This window comes from Monopterus albus, unplaced genomic scaffold (assembly GCF_001952655.1).
Source record: "Monopterus albus unplaced genomic scaffold, M_albus_1.0 scaffold128.1, whole genome shotgun sequence".
NCBI classification, from domain to species: domain Eukaryota; kingdom Metazoa; phylum Chordata; class Actinopteri; order Synbranchiformes; family Synbranchidae; genus Monopterus; species Monopterus albus.
In genome coordinates, this window is record NW_018128008.1 from 109,135 (window position 1) to 128,557 (window position 19,423).

At 42.5% G+C, this 19,423-nt stretch overlaps 1 protein-coding gene across 2 annotated transcripts in view; it reads left to right on the plus strand.

Moving 5' to 3' along the window:
- nt5dc1 (5'-nucleotidase domain containing 1) overlaps positions 1-19,423 on the plus strand; it is a 76,129-nt gene that overhangs the window by 45,373 nt on the left and 11,333 nt on the right. The window contains exons 7-9 of one of the 2 annotated variants that reach the window (XM_020612886.1): positions 4,633-4,807; positions 12,355-12,452; positions 15,379-15,450. In XM_020612886.1, coding sequence (XP_020468542.1) covers positions 4,633-4,807; positions 12,355-12,452; positions 15,379-15,450 — 345 coding nt within the window. The remainder of the gene's footprint in view (positions 1-4,632; positions 4,808-12,354; positions 12,453-15,378; positions 15,451-19,423) is intronic. The other variant, XM_020612887.1, reaches the window with a different exon arrangement.

Sequence of the window (19,423 nt, forward strand, 5' to 3'; positions counted from 1 at the left end):
AGTTCCTCCTGCCACTTCTACTCCGTCTCATACTATCACCTTTATCAAAATGACACACCCAGTGCAGTACAGCAGCTCAAAGAGAGACCACATGGAACATTTTGGTGCGCTGGTCCAGGTATATTCTATGTTTGCCTGGTTTCAGACCAGGCTATTTTCATTTTTATAGATTTAAATGGGCCTGGGCTTGGGCTCATTCATTGCTGTTTCACACAGTTGAAGAGACAGCCAAGCCAATTAGAGTTCTTTAGGTGGGATTTAAAACAGGCTTGCTATATTCCATGCCTTTCCAAACTGGCATTTTCTTTCCCACTGACATCGACCTACAGTATATACTATCAAAAATGCAGCAAATCTTAATACTACATATTATATATAACTGCATATGAAAATATCATACATATGATATGTATAGAACATTATAGTTTTGTCACTGAAATAAAAATGCTGTGTGCACCGTGAGGGACATGATGTAGCAATTTTTGGTCTGCAAAAAACTAAGTTAATTTAAAAAAAGATAAAAAAGAAAGTGCTGCTAGATTCTGCGCTCTCATCACTTTTGGTGTGGCTGTTTGTGAAATACTTCCGTACTTTGCCCTAATTTGCATTGCGACTGTTTATTTACATATGTATCCTGCAAGGCTGCTTTGATGTGTGAGAGAGATTGAGCTGCTGCCGGACGCAGCTCTCTCTCTGACACTGGGCAGTTCTCCAGCCGTCCAGGCCACAGACATGCGAGCCCTGGGGACACTTCAGTCTTAGTTTTGCAGCCAGAGCCTGCATTTTACTCCACCACACACGTGGTGTAGTGAGCTGGCACTGGTGATGGACTGAGCAGCATTATATGCTCTTCTTTGGTATATGTGGATTGATCACGTTTCTGTCCCACAGTGCACCACTGTATTAGCCTGCCTTGTTCTGCTCTCAGCCTAAAGGGCAATAAATGATAGGACAACATTAAGGCAAACAAGACGTTTTCTCCAGGAGGTTATCCTGAGGCATCATCATGGCTGGAGACACCAAACTAAACACACGGAAGCTGTTTACAAAAAACACACACACATATATATGAGAGAGAGAGAGGCTGGACCATTTTGCAGACAGAGTGAATGAATGATAGAAGAAGCAAAGGTGCCACTCTCTAGCAATAAGTGATCAGGATTTATCACCTGCTGCCGCAGAAGGAATCGTCAGTTCGATATTTTAAAAAAAGATGTTGTCCAAACATCTCTGAACGGCCATAACTTTTTACAGCATCTGAAATAAGCATGAGTCAAGTGCCCATGCATTATGTCTGGATATTCTTGCATTGTCTTTCTTTCCCATCTTTCATCAGCACCATAAATATCTAATTTAATTTCCCCACTCTGTGGAGCACCTGGATAAAACTTATCAACCAAGGGGCAGTCAATATGGCTGACTGTGATAGGCTGAGAGATCTGTCCATCAGGCATACACAAACATTTTAGACTGCTAAGCCAGGAGTACATTTCCCCTATGTCTCATGCAATCTTTATTTCGACCTGCGTCAGAGAAGCAAACGCTCCCCAAAATAATAATAAACAAAAGTACAATTTAATTACCACTAAGACACAAATTAGAAATCTAGGTTAAGGGGACTGCTTTCTGAACATATGTATTTCATCACTTATCCAAGAGGCAGACCTGATGAAATCATGTCAGAATGAATGGATACACAACACTTCCACTGAACATCACAGCCTTGCAGTTTGGTGGGTCCATTCATTCCTTTATCATTTGTGTTCCTTGATAGCGTATTTTGATGCTCTATGACCTGGCCTATGTTTCAGCTGTATACTTGAGTGGTAAACTTCCTATTGGAATAAAACGGTTTCTGCAGGATGTTGTGTAATCAAATGTAATACAAATTATGGTGGTGGTGTCAGTTATTGTTTATTCTCTCATACACACAACTATGATATGGGATTTTGCTGGCAGGGGAGCTCTTTGAGCCTCCCTCAGCTGACCTCCCTGACTGTGGGTAATGAGGCAAGATGAGCTTTCTACTGCAGGGTCCCAGAGAAGGAACCACTGAAGGCCAAACGCTAGTCAGCGTGACCTGCTTTTTCCATTAACTGAAGGTGAAATGGCCTGGGGACATGATCAAAACTTCTGAAGAAATTTGTCTAAAATCAAACCCAGATGTTCACATCTGGGATGTTTTCAAAGGTGTGCATTTCAGGCTCCTGATTGGTATCTCAATCTTTTGTTGTTTTGTCCTTGTCGCCACCTTCTGGTTAGAATGCTCTATTACCTTCTGAGGACACACAGGAGCTTTTTCCATTGTCACTTCAGGCACGTGTTACACCACAGGAGGGCAGCATGTCCAAACTTTTCAAAGTCTCAATGCAAGATTTTCATGAGCTGCTTGAATTTTGAATTGTGCACAAGATCTGAGTAGTTGTTATTTAGCTTTTTCACAGAAGCCAAGTGTCTGTGCCTGTAGTTTCTGACGTCAAAGAAAGTGAGGGCATCGTGTTCAGCTTCACAAACTGGAAAAAGACACAGTCAGCCTCTAAACATTTTCTCTGATGATGTTTTGTCTGGCTGTGTTAACACTTCAAGCCTGTTTGTTCAGCAAGAGATCACCATGGTCAGATTACCATGACATTTACTGAGCACATTCATGTTCCCAAAAGGATGAACCCATACCATTTTGGACACACCATAAGCTTTGCTCTAGCACCACTCTTAGGGTATATGTCAACAGTAAACAGAGGACTCCATTCTGTAATGGAATAGATCGTTGTTTGGTTCCCAAGAGGATAAACTCATTTGATTTTAGTGACCTAGTAACCTTTACTCATGACAAACCTTCAGGAAGCATTCATTATTATTATTATTATTATTATTATACAAATACTACAATAGAAATTGTCTAAGAATACAGTAGCAGCAGTACCAGTGTGTTGTGTGAGTTAAAATGGGATCATTTTAATGGGCTCTTTCTAGAACTTCAAATCTATATTATATGTTTGCTGTATATCCATGTGGCCTAGATTGGAATTTTAAAAATGAAACTGTTTTGCTATTCACACATATAAGAAATATCAGAACTGCATAATATATTCAGCAAAGAAAAAAAAAAACAGAATTAGGACAGTTTGGGCCATGGTGTAAACAAAGTCTGAGACTGTATCTTGTTGATCAGTGATGCCCCTAAGAAACCGGAGCTTTCTGCCAGGATAAACACCTCAGCCCATGAATACTTGCCACTCACCCACACCCTGCCCTGTTTTTCTAAGCCCTGTTTTCTCTTATTTCTTGCATATTCGCTACCTTATTCAGCTCAAACGCAACAGTGACATGTAGGTCACATATTTTTCTGTTTGGACAAGGTAGCACTTCTCAGAGTTTAACTCAAATTTTGTTCCATGATTCACATCATCCGCTCATGCCATTTTAATGTAATCACATACAGCAGCAGAGGAGGGGGTTGTACTCATCAGGTGTACAAAACTGACTTATTACAAACTTAGTACAAACCCTCAAGATACTAATTTATTACATTTCCTTTCATTACCAAGGAAATTTAAGCCCCTTTTCCGTTGTCTTGTACCAGCTCAACTCGACTCAGCTCTACTCACTTTTGGTACCGGTTGCTTGGTTTTCCACTGCAGATGGTCTTCTCTCATTGTAGCTGTTTGTCATAGCGACACTGCATTACACTGCAACCCATACAGTAACATTGGGGGGACATTGAAGCTGCACTTGATTCTTGGTATTAGTTAGTCCAGTAACTACAGTAGAGTAGCGGTTGGTGTTAAATAATGTTTCTTTTAAAAATGGCACTTTCTTTGTTCCAGGACATCTCGCACATTGATGACTTGATTTCTTTGACCAATTACTAGACTGCAGTGTTTACACGTCATCATTTGGTATCGCCTCTGCTCACTTGGAACCTCGACAGAGGTGATACAAAAAATAGTACCAGGTACCAGGTACCATCCCCAATATTTGACTGATGGAAAAACAAGTCGAGTCAGGTTGAGCTGGTACCAGGCAGTAGAAAAGGGGCTATTGTTCTTATTGGTTATGTTTTATTCATGGGTTTTTACATTCAGCTCAGAGCATAAGGTCAAGAATTATATTCTGTGCCAGACTGGGATTGTGTAACAGAGATCAGACTGCTGCCATATTTAGCTCTGTACAGTATACTGGCAGGATGAAGGGCAGCTAGGAGCTTCAAAGAGAAAGCCCACTGATGGTGTCTCAGAAGTGGGGAACATGACCTGGCGGTCCCCTCTGTGAATATCCTCTCAGGCCTGTTTGGCATAACCTAGTAGCTTAGGTGAAAGTCTTAAGCTGTAGCATCTGTTCTCCCTTTCACTCAACCTATAAACAGTTAGTTTGCAACAGAAATAAATGGAAGCATGTTCCCTTTAATTTTAATATATACTGTGAGTGGTTTTATGGGATTCTCTGAAAAAACTAATCCACTGTACTGGTTTATTTCATCTAAAGACTCGTCCTAAACTCCAAAGCTGATATTTAACTTCAGTAATTTCAGGATTTTCACTGGGTTTATTTTCAGCCATGTGCCAGTCTTTTTATTTTTATGTCTTTAAGATCAAATCCAGTTGTCTTAACTGTGCTTGTGTCTCTGTACAGAGGACGCGGGGACCTACTTCCCCAGTGTGAAGAGGAACCCAGGCCAGTACCTGCAGCCCTGCTCAGACTCTGTCAAGACCTGGCTGCACAGCATGAAGAATGCTGGGAAGGTCCTTCTCCTTATCACCAGCTCACACAGCGACTACTGCAGGCTCATCTGTGAACACATTCTGGGGTAAGGCTCTCCACACTGGGACCACAGGTTGACTGCCTCCTTAAAGTCAGGGTAAAGCACACTATACAGATGCAGCCATCTGTATAATATCTGTATATTGTTGATGAGCTGATCATTCACTGCTGCGGGGGGCTTCACTGGCCTCAAGCAGTCAAAAGAAACAGTTACTTTGCTCTGGGGGAATCCAGAGTTGATGAGCTGATCGTTCTCTGCAGCAGGGGATTCACTGGCTGGCTGCTTGTAGGTTAGACCCGGTCAGGTAAAACAGCGAGTCCCCCATACATGAACATTCCTGGCATGCAGTAACCTCAGGCCCTGTATTGTTCTCCATATCCTCTGGTGACAGTGCAGGCAGCAGGAGGTAAAATATATCCATTCTGCTTTTACAATGGCATCGGTAGATGTCTTTTTTTTTTTAACAATTTGTATTGAAAATATACATAACAAACAAAACAATATAACATTTTGCCAATATGGTGGGGGCACCAGTGGATGTCAGGCAAGCTCACATGAATGAGCAACTGCCTGGAGATTATGCCCATTCAAGGAGATCCTTAAACTATTACGTAAGACTTGATTTTGTTAGCGAAAAAGTCTTGCAAGCGAGAGTTTGCGGGAGGTGTATAAACCAAGTTGCTTCTGCATAGACATACTAGAAAATACGTACAGCTCATTTTTTGAGCTTTAGGTCATGTTTAAGATGATAATTCACTATTGTAACATTGTAGATAAGTCAGAAAATGAGAAAAAGTATGCCATGGGTTCTTTAAGCATGTTAACCATGATTAATAGACCTTTGACTAGAAATGTGAAACCCAGTTAACAGATAATAATTATTTATCTGGTGCAGTACCTGTATGATAAGGATTATGGTCAGACAATTCTAATGTATTAACTGTGGTCTAAACAAAAACACGACTCTGCAGTGTGAATACAGTATTTCAGGCAGTCACACTCTGGCTAATGTGTTTTTTGAGAACCAAGCGCCATCTAATGGTGACACAGTGCAAATCAAGGAATGGCATGTTTACTGGGGAATCTAGATATGCCTTATCAGGCAACCGGAGAAGGGGGGCTCCTGTAAGGCTCATGGGAACTGCATGCCAGTTGCACTCCATTCATCTGCGATGTGCACTTCTAGTTGGCTGCCTCTGTACATGTTTAAAAAAAAAACGTTCCTGAAAACATGTAAAAAGACTGAGGACTATGTGGTGCTGAATTGTGGACTTGGACTGTTAAACAGTTATTCATCATTTTTAGGTTCAGGATTGTTTGGGCAGGGCAGAAAGCATGGCTTGATGACGCAATGGAGCCATCCTTAACATAATGCTACCCCCCAACATATAGAGCTCTATGCTCACGTTTGTTTTTATTGGCACTCATGAGACTGGGGACAGACAAAACTTACACAGTTATGTTTTTAATAGAAAGAGCATTAATGCTGCTGCCTCAGTATTAAACAATGACAAAAGTAGGAACACATGAACAGTGAATGTGTTGGAGCATGTTTGTAGTTGGTGGAGGGAGGAGACACTAGAGACATGATGGCTACACAGTGGGCTATGCAGCTCCTGCACTGGACAGGTCACCACTGTTAGCTCTTAGCTGTTAGCCTAACAATCTTGCAGTCTGTGGGCAAAGCTGAAATTTCTGCTTCTCTGCATGTTTATGCTTGTTTAGCCAGTGTTTGGGTAATTACTCCCACTAGCTTTTTACTTGCAGTGGCTTTATTGTACATACAGTAATGAGCATAGGTGCTGTAAACTTTAGTTTCACTTTCACTTCTCCTGGGCCTGTCTCTGCTGCTGTGACAGCAGCTGTATGCTTTGTGTGTGTGTGTGTGTGTGTGTGTGTAGGAGCTGAGCACTGCTTGCTTTCATTCAAACACCAAAATCACATTTCTACTCTCACTCAGTGGTCTTTGATAAAATGCTCCTGTAGAGCCCTAGTGCATTAGCACCGGTTCTACTGTTTGATCATACAGTATGGGTATATTAATAACACTGCACTGAAAATTCATTCTTAACTTTGGAAATAGTAGTTTGACAAAATTTGCTTTACCACTTTTGATCTTATAAGCTTTAAGTTTTAAGTTTTAAATTTTTAAAGTTCCAGAAAAAAGTTAATGTACCTTGAGCTAACATTATTTTGTCAGCATCTAGCTATCCAGAACCAAATAACTAAAACTAAAAGTTAGTAACTAGATGGCAAACATAGTGGAGCATTTAGAAGTCAAAGAGTCAGATATTTCTCTTCAGAATGAATATTGGACTCCAAGTGAATGCTAATGTTGCTACATGTATGCTGGATGTGTAGTGGTTGAAACAAACAAACTACAGTTAATATGTAATAGAATACAGTAAGAGTGACATGGTTGCCCGAAACATTGTCTGACCAGACTCTGCATCCCATAAACTGCTGGAAGATTCGTGTCTGGATCTGTGCACACCACTCAAAATCAAAAGACCCATGTATGCTTCGATGTCTGTCTGTCTGGCTTACCTCTTCCAATTGTCTTTGTAAATCTGTTTCCCCTCCAAGTTGGTCATGTTTACCACTATGGTTTTGATGGACTCAGTCAGGAACAGTTCAAAGCAGGATTTGATGTCATCAATTCAGGATATGGCATATTTTGTAGGTCCTGGGGTCATCCTGATGACATTTTCAGCTGAAAGCCTACCTGGATTCTCAGGTGGGGATGAAGATCAGGATAAGTTCCCATTTTTTGACTTGAATGCGACAGCAGCCTCAGCACGGCCATCCTCTTCATCACTGAATTTTTTCTCATCAGTTATTTCTTGGTCTGGATTATATTCCATGTCGTCTTCATCTTCTGACACTTCCTCCTCTAATCCATCCTCACTGTCAGTTTCCTGGCCTCTCTCCTGGTCACCAGTGTGGTGATCAAATATGCAATCAAGAGCCTCACTTACAGTATATCGACCTGCCATGGTGCTGCCACACAATGAACTGTTAGCAAGGCCTCAAAAAGCCTTGTATACTAAAGTTATGAGAAAAGTTCAATGTTATTGAAACAGTGTTGCAACTGTCTGTGAGAACTGCCAACACAGGTGTTGTTCACATGGGAGAGAGACTCTACTGGGCAAAGGGTCCTGTAGTGGTTGCCAGGGAACCCAAGGTGTGTGCGTGCGTGTGTCCATCTGACAAATGAGGATGCTCAGTTTTTTACACTAATTGTTGTCTCCCCCATTCATTTCTAATGACTGGTCATTTTTAACAAGGAACACCAAGAGTGTTGAATAAAACACACTAAATTGTGTGCAAATTAATACAATTTATTTTGTGTGTTGAAATCCTCTTTGTGGACAAAGACATAGAATCTTAGGTCAGTCTGATCAAATAACTATAACTATATTTTCCGTCAAATTTGACCGGAACACAACAAAAGAACTAGAGCAACACTCAGAATCAGCTTTACTGTCCAGGTATATTGGACACAAGGAATTTGACTCTGGTACACTGGCTCTCAATGTGCACAGTGTTCTTCATAAGGCAATGAGGAAACAAGAAGAAGGAATGTGCACTAAAGAAAATGAAAAAAGAAAAAAGTACTTATAAAATATACAGTATATGTGTATACACACATTTTACCTTGAATTTATCAGGGTTGTTGTACAGTCATGGTTAACTGTTCACCAGTGTGATGGCCCGGGGGAAGAAACTGTCCTTGTGTCTGGTTGTTTTGGTGTACAGTGACCTGTAACACCATCCACAGGGGAGGAATTCAAACAGTTTGTGTCCAGGATGTGAGGGGTCTGCAGCACTTCATTTATAACTGTAGGTGTGCAGCAAAAAGGACTCTTGTCTTGGTAGGCTTTGTGCATTACTGACTTCCCTTGGTTTGCTGCACACACTGTGTGGTTTAGGTTTGTTTTTGCAGCCTAAGCTCTGTTATACACTCGGTCAAGCCTTGGAAGAAACACTGAGTACATATTGTTGCTGTGACTGAACCAACATAAGCCTCTCTTGTTCTTTGTGGTGTTGTTACCTTCCACTGCACTTGTTTGGTGAGGTGGTCTGCTTTTTCACTTTGCATGCTCTGAACTGATTGTTCTCTGCACTCCAGCAACAGCAGGTTGTGGTAAAGCCGTTTTGCTCTGGATGCCAGGTTCTCTTACGGGGCCTCTACAGCCCAGGAGCTTCCTGTTAAGATGTGAGCAGCCTGTTCATTCTCATTGTTCCTCACCCCTTTCCCTTGCGCCCATCATGTTTCACTGGCTGCCCCCTCCCCTTCAATCCTGTCACCCCCCAGGGATAGCAGTCTGAGCCCTGTTGTGTATAAGTGTCTGTGTGCTCAGAATCATGTTCAAACCACTGCTTTACAAGGTCAGGCAATACAGAATTATAACGTGTTATCCACAAGAGGAAATTGCAGTAAGCTGGCTTCATCTTGTCAGAGGTTGTATGTGAACATGCATATTGGTCTCAGATTAAGTTGGCCTGCCTAAAGATTATTCCTGTTTTAACTACACCCAATGCTTGTGTATGTACAGGGAAGCACTTAATATTAAAATCAGGCAACATGGTAGCAAAAAATTCTCTCTCTCTCTCTCTCTCTCTTTTAGTGTGTCATGTGTCATGTCAGCATTTCGCTGTACAGAAAGCACTTTTTTGTGAATGACAGCTTCTACTTCTTGTTTCAGAGAAAACCCCGACTGGCCCACAGCCACCAGTGGTGAGCCGGCTGCAGGCCAGTCACAGTTGGCTGTCAGAAGCTGTACAACAAGGCGAGAGCTGTCTGACACCACCTTGGGTTTTTTGGACTACCAGCCAACACCCAACAGTGTGTCCAGACAAACCGCTGTTACTATGTGGCATGACCAGATTAGAGCATTTACTGCTGGAGTGCTGCAGGATGGGTTGAGCTTTTTTTCTGCCTTAAATGAAGTGATCTGTAACTATTCAGACAGAGCCAAAGGAGCTTCTCCAGCTGTGTGAAATTAGTTTCACTGCTTGACCGTGGATACAATGTGAGAAGTACAAGTGATGAACGTGATCAGGTTTCGGTAAAGTGTAGGAGAACATACGGTGAAGTGTGTCAGATCAGATCACACAGTAAAGAACACACTGCGTGCATTCTTGAACTGATAGCAATAATGTTCCGAACTGAAACAACTGTGGTCCGTGTGTTTTATTAGGCCATAAAAACTCATGCTCTGAGTCAGCTTCTGACCGGCTTTGGTTATTTCAGAACAAAGATTTCCATATTTATCATCTATGAGCTTGCAGATTATAAAGTTCCACTCCATACACATTTTAATATTTATATTTGCATATAAAAATACTCTACTATAAACACTATATAGTGTAACAGGTATTCCTCAAAAAAACCATCTAATAATGTTAAACTGTCAGTATCTCTTTATGATCTCAGCTGATCCAAAATGGAGCATTAATCTAATGTTGGTAGTTACCACAGGACCAGAATGTCAGCACTCGGTTCAACAGTGAGCCAAGCCTAGCCTTCCCTGGCATGTATCTGTGCTTTGCTGCAGTGTCACATAGCGTCTCGTAATATTTGATAGTGTATCAGTATCAATATATTTTTGCTTGTGGCTAAGTTAACCATTAGCACGTGGTAAACTGTTAGCTTAAGCAGTTAGCCAAATGTTGCTAAAGTTAGCGCTGGTTGTTAAACACTGGGAACTAGTTGCACATCTCATACCTATTCATAACATTTGACAGCATGTCAGTATATCTTAATGTTAACAGAAGACCAGGAGAAAAGCAGATGAAACTATTAACAAATAATATGTAGGATTTGCTTTTCTGAACTATAACTTTGATTTTTTGATAATTTAGCCATGAATAGAGAGAATTATGCAGGGGCTATTTAACAATCTTGACATCAGTAGATAGTGTATAACCCTCTTAGCACCATGTAATAGTTTTAATAATTTAGCCGTCCCTGGTAGGCTAGTGGTTAAGGCGCAGCGCTCTCGCCGCTGCGGCCCGGGTTCGAATCAGGGTTGCGTCAGGAAGGGCATCCGGCGTAAAACACGTGCCAAATGTCAACATGCGAGTCATCAGTGTGACGATTCACTGTGGTGACCCCTAAACGGGAAAAGCCGAAAGTGACTAGTAATAGTTTTAATAATTTGATATGTTTTACTGTTATTTTCCTTTGTTCATATACAAGTTAAGGCTAAACACAATGTGATACACATAATGTAATAGATACTTTAACTTCAGTCATTAAAGTCATAATATCATTATAGAGATTTTAAATGAACTAGTCCTGGAAAAATTGAGAAGTATCACTGTGTTAACAGGACTGAAAACCTTTGTACATACGAGGTGATAGAAGTCCTTTTATACGTTTCTAGAACTTTTATAAGGCTGTCGTTTGCTTCTTATCTTATATGGAAGATTGTTTAGAAATGCTACATTAGGCATCATGGCTGTACCCGACTAAAGGTTTTGTCAGTCAACTGTCAGTTGGCTGTTTAGTGTGACTTTATTCTTCTTCTTTATATACTCCTGGATGCTCTGGGTTTCATCCAGGACAGTGGCCTTCACACTCACCAGGCCCCGCTCACCCTCTTTCCTCACCCTCTTTGATGTACAGTCTCTGGGATGTGGACTTTAGGTGGAATCCTCTGAGCATTGTGAGGAGTTTCCAGGTCTTCACATCAGCAGTCTCCATATCCTTTGGCCACCTCACTATGCCAGCAGGCTATCTGATGACTGGCAGGGCATTTGTGTTGATGGCCTGGATCTTGTTCCTCCCATTGAGCTCCCTTTTCAGGACCTGTCTTATCCTTTGATGGTACTTAAACATTGCTCTCTTTCTTGCCTCCTCATCATGATTCCCATGTGACTGTGGGATACCAAGGTACCTGTAGGTGGTCTGTATGTCTGCTATGTGGCCCCCTGATAGTTTGAACCCATCAGCCTTTATCACCTTCCCTCTTCTTACTATCTGGATGACATCCCAATGTCCTCACTGAAGACCTGTGTCAGGTGGATCGGTGAGTTAATGTCTCATTTGTTCTTGGCATACAGCTTGAGGTCATCCATGTAGAGGAGGTGCCTGATGGTAGCTCCACTCTTGAACACTCTTAAGATCTGTGCCCAACACTGGTAATTAAATGTGTCTTGTCCTGGTGGATTTTGTTGTTTTTTTTCCTTGTTCTGGGCAGTAGTTTGCTAAATAGTGTCATCGAAGTGTATACATCCATGCATTGCACAGTGTCACAGCTGAAGGCAGCCCTACTCTACATATACTGTACATACACTGGACTGTAGGTTTCCTTAGACACACCGTCCAGCTCTCAACATGCTCACTTTCATTTGGCTGCATATCTGTAGCCCTGTGGGAGTGTTTACCAATATTCCTCCTACAGTGCTGCATGTGTACACTGTTTATTGCTCAATGTTTTCCATCGTTTGTCCAGAGTGTTTAGTTTCACTGAACTATTTGTGTTTGTGTTACTCCTTGTATTTGGATGCTGTCCAGCATTGTCCTTCACGCAGTGGCCATGCGCCTATCACAGAGGTTAATGTTGTTTCTCTCGCTGTTACAGGAAGGATTTTGAGGAGCTATTTGACGTCATCATCACTAATGCCTTGAAGCCTGGTTTCTTCTCCTTGGTACCTCACCAGAGGCCCTTCAGGACCCTTGGTGAGTACCTAATGACCACTCTCACTCTCTTTGTCAACAAATAATTAAACTGAGGTTCCCCAGTACTCAACTAGATGTCTTCAGATCACTTCTTTTGTCCAACAAACTGTCTAAAACCCAAAGACTGAAACTCCCTCCTTAACACACTGCTAGTTACAGCCCTTGTGTTGTTATTCCAGCTTCTCTAGCCTGAGTTTTCAGAGTACGGTCCATAAATTAACCCTGCCTGTCACCTAGTGAAGGTTATAAGAAGTGTTGTGAGTAGTACTTTCAAATCATGAAAGACCTCTTGTCAGCTGAAAGTCTGAAACAGTGGATGCCAGACTGAAGAGGTCATGTTCATGTGCACAAAGTGGGACAAAGAAAGATCAAAAACCAGGCTTAACATCAGTTTGGCTTTGTGAGATAGAGAGGGTTATTTGGTTCAGATGTGGTGTTCTTCCTTCTGGATGTGTTAGCATCTAAAGCTAAGAGACTGTGTGTTGTTTCAGAGTTACTGTTATGTTCTGTTGGTGTGTGCCAGAATGTTGGCATTAGGGGGCTGGCACAGGCTAGCTGGGCCAGAGCACCATGAATGAGGGGTCTGGTGGGATTAATATGCTTTGGCCATTATTGTCAGATATAGTTGGTTCGTTTAATAATAAAAACTGCATTCCCGGGGTCGTGTGGTGTTAGGGGCATGCGAGTTGCACATAAAATGCAATGCAGAATGATCAGTGAGGTCAAAAAAAGAACCCCAGAGTAACAACTACAGACTTGAAGGATTCATTGTAGCTGGTAAACATCTATGTTCATGAGTCAACCATGCACGCAATATTGGACAGGCATGGTATCCATGGCAGGACACCACAGAGGAAGCCACCGCTCTCCAAGTGTACTACTCTAAATACTTCACCAGAGCTGTTTTATAGAAGTTAACAAGTTGAATACACAACTAAAAGAGTCGCAGAAGGTAAGGACAGAAAATCACGCTCTCAAAATGGAGCAGAAAAACCCAAGGCAAATATACCAGAGGATTTAGGCTTGACAGAGCAGGTACCATGGTACTTACAATTCTTAGATACAAATAGCTCTTAGCTCAAGGCTGAACCAGGGCACATTTAATGCCAATGGAGCTCACCCAGCAGCTTAAATGGAGGGAGCGAAAGCAGGCATAGAGACACCTGTAGGCTGTGGTCCTTCCGTGAATCAGCTTCAGCCAAGGTATTATAGCCCTGGAGAGATATTCCCACACAGCGGCAGAGAGTTCAGAGCTGGGGAAGACATGAATGACAACGGTCTAACGAAAACTGGTGGCAGGACACAGACAATAATTTTGATGAGGCGTTGATAGAGAACAGCTGCAAGAGGCCAGCAGGAAGTGTAGACATGTGAGATAGATTCACCACTGGGAGCCTCTTCAAAATGCAACCTTGCACCTGGAAATGGCCAGGGGTCCTAACATCTAGTGGTAAATTTCTTTCTTCTGGGTTTTTTTTTTTTTTTTGTTGATCAGTTTCTGGAAAGAAAGAAGAAGGTCGTGAGTGGGGGGGACAGTGGTTCAGTGGGTAGAGCAGTCATCTCCCAATCGGAAGGTTGAAGGTTCGAATCTCGGTGCCTGCTCCAAGCGAAATTTCATTGTATGTGTCACAATGACAGTAAAATTAAAAAAATGTTTCTCCTTTTCAGTCCCATTTATTAACTTTGTGCAGCACAAATTAAGTTCCATTCACCTTCAGTGTATTGAGGACAGAGAAATCTTTTATCTTGGGTAAATAAAATCAAATCTATTATCATTTAATGAAGCATTGCCTTTCAGACATCTCTAATAGTACAACCCCTGTATTATTTTAGTGTTTGTGTATTATAGTATTATGGGGAATCATTTCAGCTATAATTTCAGATACTTTATTTAATGTGAGGGGGCAGTCTAATGGAATGCTCCCCTCATCTGGATTGTCTTCCTCCCCATAGTGACACTGGAGATGTATTATGTATGAAGACAGCATGAGCTACGTCCTGAAATGTTCTCCTCTTGCTCTCTCTTCCATTTCTCTTCATGAATTTTGCCACGTTAGCAGAAACAATCACCAGCATACACACTTCCTCTGGCCTCCACACACACTGGACACTCCCTTTTCAGTTGGAAACGACTTCTTATTCTGCATGCTAAACATTTTCAGTTTCCATTTACTGGCCATTAAAGTTTATTTAGAAGAATTTCACTTGGACGGTTTATTACTTTAAGACTGAGGCTTTCCAAGCGAGATCAGCTCATGGTCATGATTTATTTGCAGTGAGTGTATACAGCTGATACTGTAGTAAAAACTGGGCTTGTCATAACTCAAATAAGCTAGGGTGTAAGTGAGCACTGGTTTACAGTCATTTAACAATTAAAAAGAAACTTAAAAATATGGCATTTCAGCAGTAATGCTGGTGTTGTACTGGACCATCAAGGACAGTGAGCAAGTAGGCCTTGGATTTACCACTTGGTCTATACTCCAACTCTCATCTATGGTCATCAACTTTGGATAGTGACTTATAGAATGACAAAATATTCACTTCACTTGACCCTTAGAGATAGGGTAAGGAGCTCAGAGCTTCATGATGAAAGGAGACACAAGATGTGTTTTGGGCATCTGATCAGAATGCCTCCTGGAGGCATTGTAGTACTTCAAATTGGTGAGAGACCACGGGACAAACCCCTTCTCTATCATTAGGTTAATATGTTCATCTGTCAAATATGATACTGGTTCTGTTATGGCTTGGGCATGTAAGGCTGCCACTGGAACTGGCACATTGGTATTTATTGATGATTTTCAGTTCTGATTTCTGACAGACACAACAGGAGGACACAATGTTCCTTTATACTCATACAGGAACATTAAGTTCTCAGATTTAGAGAAATGCATCAAAAGTCACTGGATAATGTCTCATCATTCCCCAGGACAACAATCATCCAGCCAAAGCAACCAAAGAGTTTTTAGGCTGAAGAGGAGGAGTCTGCTCGACTGGCTGAGTGAGTCACCTGATCTCAGTCTGAGCAAACATTCCAGGGAGAACCCACAACAAACAGGAACTGAAGGTGTCTGCTGATTGACTGTAAATTATTTCATAACCTCGGGCTCTAAAAGATTGTACATGATCCTCTTTTCTCTCAGTTACAAGGCCACACGATGTCTTCTCAGCTGCTGTTCATCTCAGCTGCACAATTCTCTCTTCACTTCTGTGAACTCCACACCACATACCATTCATTCCTCTTCCTGTCAGTGTGCTCACAACTGTTATAAGTGTGCATAGACTCCCATGTGAGGAGGTGCTCATGTCTGTTTTTTCACTCTCCCCGTCACAATATTTGTAGCCTATTTAACCTTATTTGAACCTGCAGTGCCCTGTACTTGGTAGAACATCATGGTTTTGTTTGTGGGAGTGAGAATCTTCTTTTATCCTGCTGCTGGTCAGTCAACCTGAAGGCAGAAAATATAGAACTCTAATACAATTGTTCATTAAAGAGAAGTTAGAAAAATGTCTGTGTATGCTGTCGATTAGAGTTCTTAGAAGGACAATTCAAAATCAGAATTGGCAGGTCAGATTTAAAAGAAACTGGAATCTGCCAAGAAAATTCCAATCCATACATTTTTCTCTTTTCGGAGAGATTCCTGGCTAAAATGGCAGCGCAGTAACAAATACCTAGAAAAACAAGGCAATTAAAGGGTCAAGCCAGCAATTTAGTTTTGCACTTCTATGAAGCTGGGAAACTCACAAGAGGTAGGTTTAAAAAAATAATTAAAAAATTGTCAAAATGGAAGCAGCAGAGGTTGAGGTACAATATCCTGACTTTTACCCAAAACAGTCAGACAGCAAAGCCCTCTCAGCAACAATTTTACCTTTTATCGCAACAAATGCATTGGAAACCAGTGAAAACCAGCTGCTAATGGTAAATGGTACATTAATTGTATAGCTCTTTCCTATGCATTAGAGCACACTCAAAGCACTTTCACACTATTTGCCCATTCACACTCCCACACCAGTGATATCACTGGAGAAGCCAGGAATTGAACTGCCAACCTTCAAACCTGCTCTACCTCCTGAGCCACAGCCGCCCCACATAATGATGCTCATTGTATGCTTGCTCTGTAAATAGGCAGTTGTGGACTTTGAGAGCACTACGGTATATAGGTTTACACTAAGGGGGATGTTTACTAAACCTTTTGCAAATCACCGTCAGGTGTGGAAAATAATCTGGCACCATCAGGTACCCAAGACAAGGAAGACTCCAATGCTAACTCAGACTCAAAAGTACTTTTTATCTTTATTGGGTTAAGAAAAGGGCAAAGCAGTCCTGGAGACTGAGAGCAGTCAGTGATTCTCCTAGTACAGTTCCTACACCAGGGGAGATCAGTAGCAACAGGTTTAGCAAACGGTGGTGGTGCGTTCGGGCACAATGGTGCTGTGATGACTTGCTTTGTAGCTGGGTTTGTCTGGCGGACACCATACAGCAGGCAATGGAGGAGAGCCAGGACCAGGATGGACAGCCAGGACTGATGGTCGGTGACGGAGCATCTCTCCAACAGCTCTTCTTGTGAATGGCAATGCACACTGAAATTAATATAGGGCAGAGACAGGAGAGCAAAGACACTGTACAAAATAGTGCTGTCTGATAATATACTCCCAGAGGGCATACACGAAAAGACAAACAACTGAAAGTGACTGGAAGTCCAGTACAGAGCGCTCCAAACAGCAGGACTAGTTCAGAACAAAAAAAAATAAGAACACTCCTCCAAAGAACTCCACACGAAATGGCTCCTCTACTGCAGTCCAGCAGACAATAGACAGACAGGCATAGTCCTCAGAGACAGGTCGCAGTCAAACAAAGCAGCAGACTTACAGACAGGGCCAAGTCCAGGACACAGAACCAGAAGCAAGTAGGTGTCAGGTCCATGAACTGGTTTCAGGTAGACCAGCAAACATGAGAATGGCTGGAAAGTACTGTAAGTAATTATCTGGCACTGAGGAGAAAACAGACAAATAGGCAAGTAACAAGGCACAGGTGTAACCACTCACCACTGATTGGCAGTAATAAGGAGGCAACAATCCTAGGCTAAATAGGAAATCTCCTTCAGAATAAATGTCCTTAACAGGAAGGCCAGAGCGGAACATGACAGGCACCGCAGTTTTTGTATTTAGAGGCATATTTACCATTGATGAGGTAAATGAGCACAGCCACAGCTGTGTTAATTTGAATACACCTCCGTTTCAAATTTGCTGCCTCAAGGCTGTTGCGCACATGCAGCCAAAACATGACCCATAGAACCTTAGTGAAAATCCTCCTAAGAATTCAGATACGGCAGCACAGTGGAGCAGTGGACAGCACTGTCTCCTCACAGCAAGAATGTTCCAGGTTCGAGTCCCCCCGGCCAACCCGGTGCCTTTCTGTGCGGAGTGTGCATGTCCTCCCTGTGCCTGCATGGGTTCTCTTCGAATACTCCGGCTTCCTTCCACAGCCCAAAGGCATTCAGTTTAGATTGACTGGCGACTCTAAATTGCCTGTAGGAGTGAGTGTGTGTGGTTGTTTGTTTACATGTCAGCCCTGTGACAGACAGGTGACCTGTCCAGGGTGGACCCCACCTCTCGCCCAATGTAAACAACCAGTGGAATATCCTCAGTAATTATTCTTAAGCTTGGTGAGCTCAGTGTGACTGGGTGTTTAACATAGCTGAACACAGAGAGTAAATGTGAGCTTTTGGAAGCATTCTTGGCTGACATGGTGCGTGGTGGGGCTGGGCTAAGATGAGAGGGACACGGCTCGGCCACCACTGCTCTTTTTCCTCTCATAGCCTGGTTTTCTCATTCACTGCTTAGTTGAACTGAGGTAGTAAAGGCTGCTGGAATACAGTTTCTCCCAGCAGCTTTGATGCAGTATCTTTGTATGGATAGTAATACATAAAATTAAGTAAGCACGCTAAATTAAAGACACTTCACTTACACTTGTTCTGTGATCTTGTACAATTTTTTCTCATATATAAATGTGTTTACTCATAATTTATTTTAACTTAAAAGTGTTTTAAAAGAAAGTCCTGCATTCTTACTTGCCTGTCTCACTTGTCCGTGCATCTGAAGGACCAAAGAAGTTTCTGTTTTAAACAATCCAGCTGTGTTCCTGCTACATGTATGCAAATGCAGCCAATATTTAATTTTTTTATGTGCATAACTACAGTGAACATGACCTCAACTGGGGACATCATTGGACGGTGGAAGGAATACTTCGAGGATCTCCTCAACCCCAGCGTCGTCTTCTGATGAGGAAGCAGAGGCCAGGGGCTTGGAGGTGGACTCATCCATTACCCAAGTTGAAGTCACCGAGGTAGTTGAGAAGCTTCTCGGTGCCAAGGCATCGGGGGTGGATGAGATCCGCCCCACGTACCTTAAGTCTCTGGATGTTGTGGGGCTGTCTTGGCTGACACGCCTCTGCAACATCGCATGGCGGTTGGGGACAGTGCCTCTGGACTGGCAGACCGGGGTGGTGGTCCCTCTTTTCAAGAAGGGGGACCGGAGGGTGTGTTCCAACTATAGGGGATCACACTCCTCAGCCTCCCCGGGAAAGTCTATGCCAGGGTACTGGAGAGGAGAATTCGACCGATAGTTGAACCTCGGATTCAGGAGGAACAATGCGGTTTTTGTCCTGGCCGCGGAACACTGGACCAGCTCTATACCCTCTTCAGGCTGGTGGAGGGTTCATGGGAGTTTGCCCAACCAGTCCACATGTGTTTTGTGGATCTGGAGAAGGCATTCGACCGTGTCCCTCGCAGCGCCCTGTGGGGGGTGCTCCAGGAGTACAGGGTCCAGGGCCCTTTGCTAAGGGTTGTTCGATCCCTGTACGACTGGAGCAGGAGCTTGGTTTGCATTGCTAGCAGTAAGTCAGACTTGTTTCTGGTGCATGTTGGACTCCAGCAGGGCTGCCCTTTGTCACTGATTCTGTTCATTATTTTTAT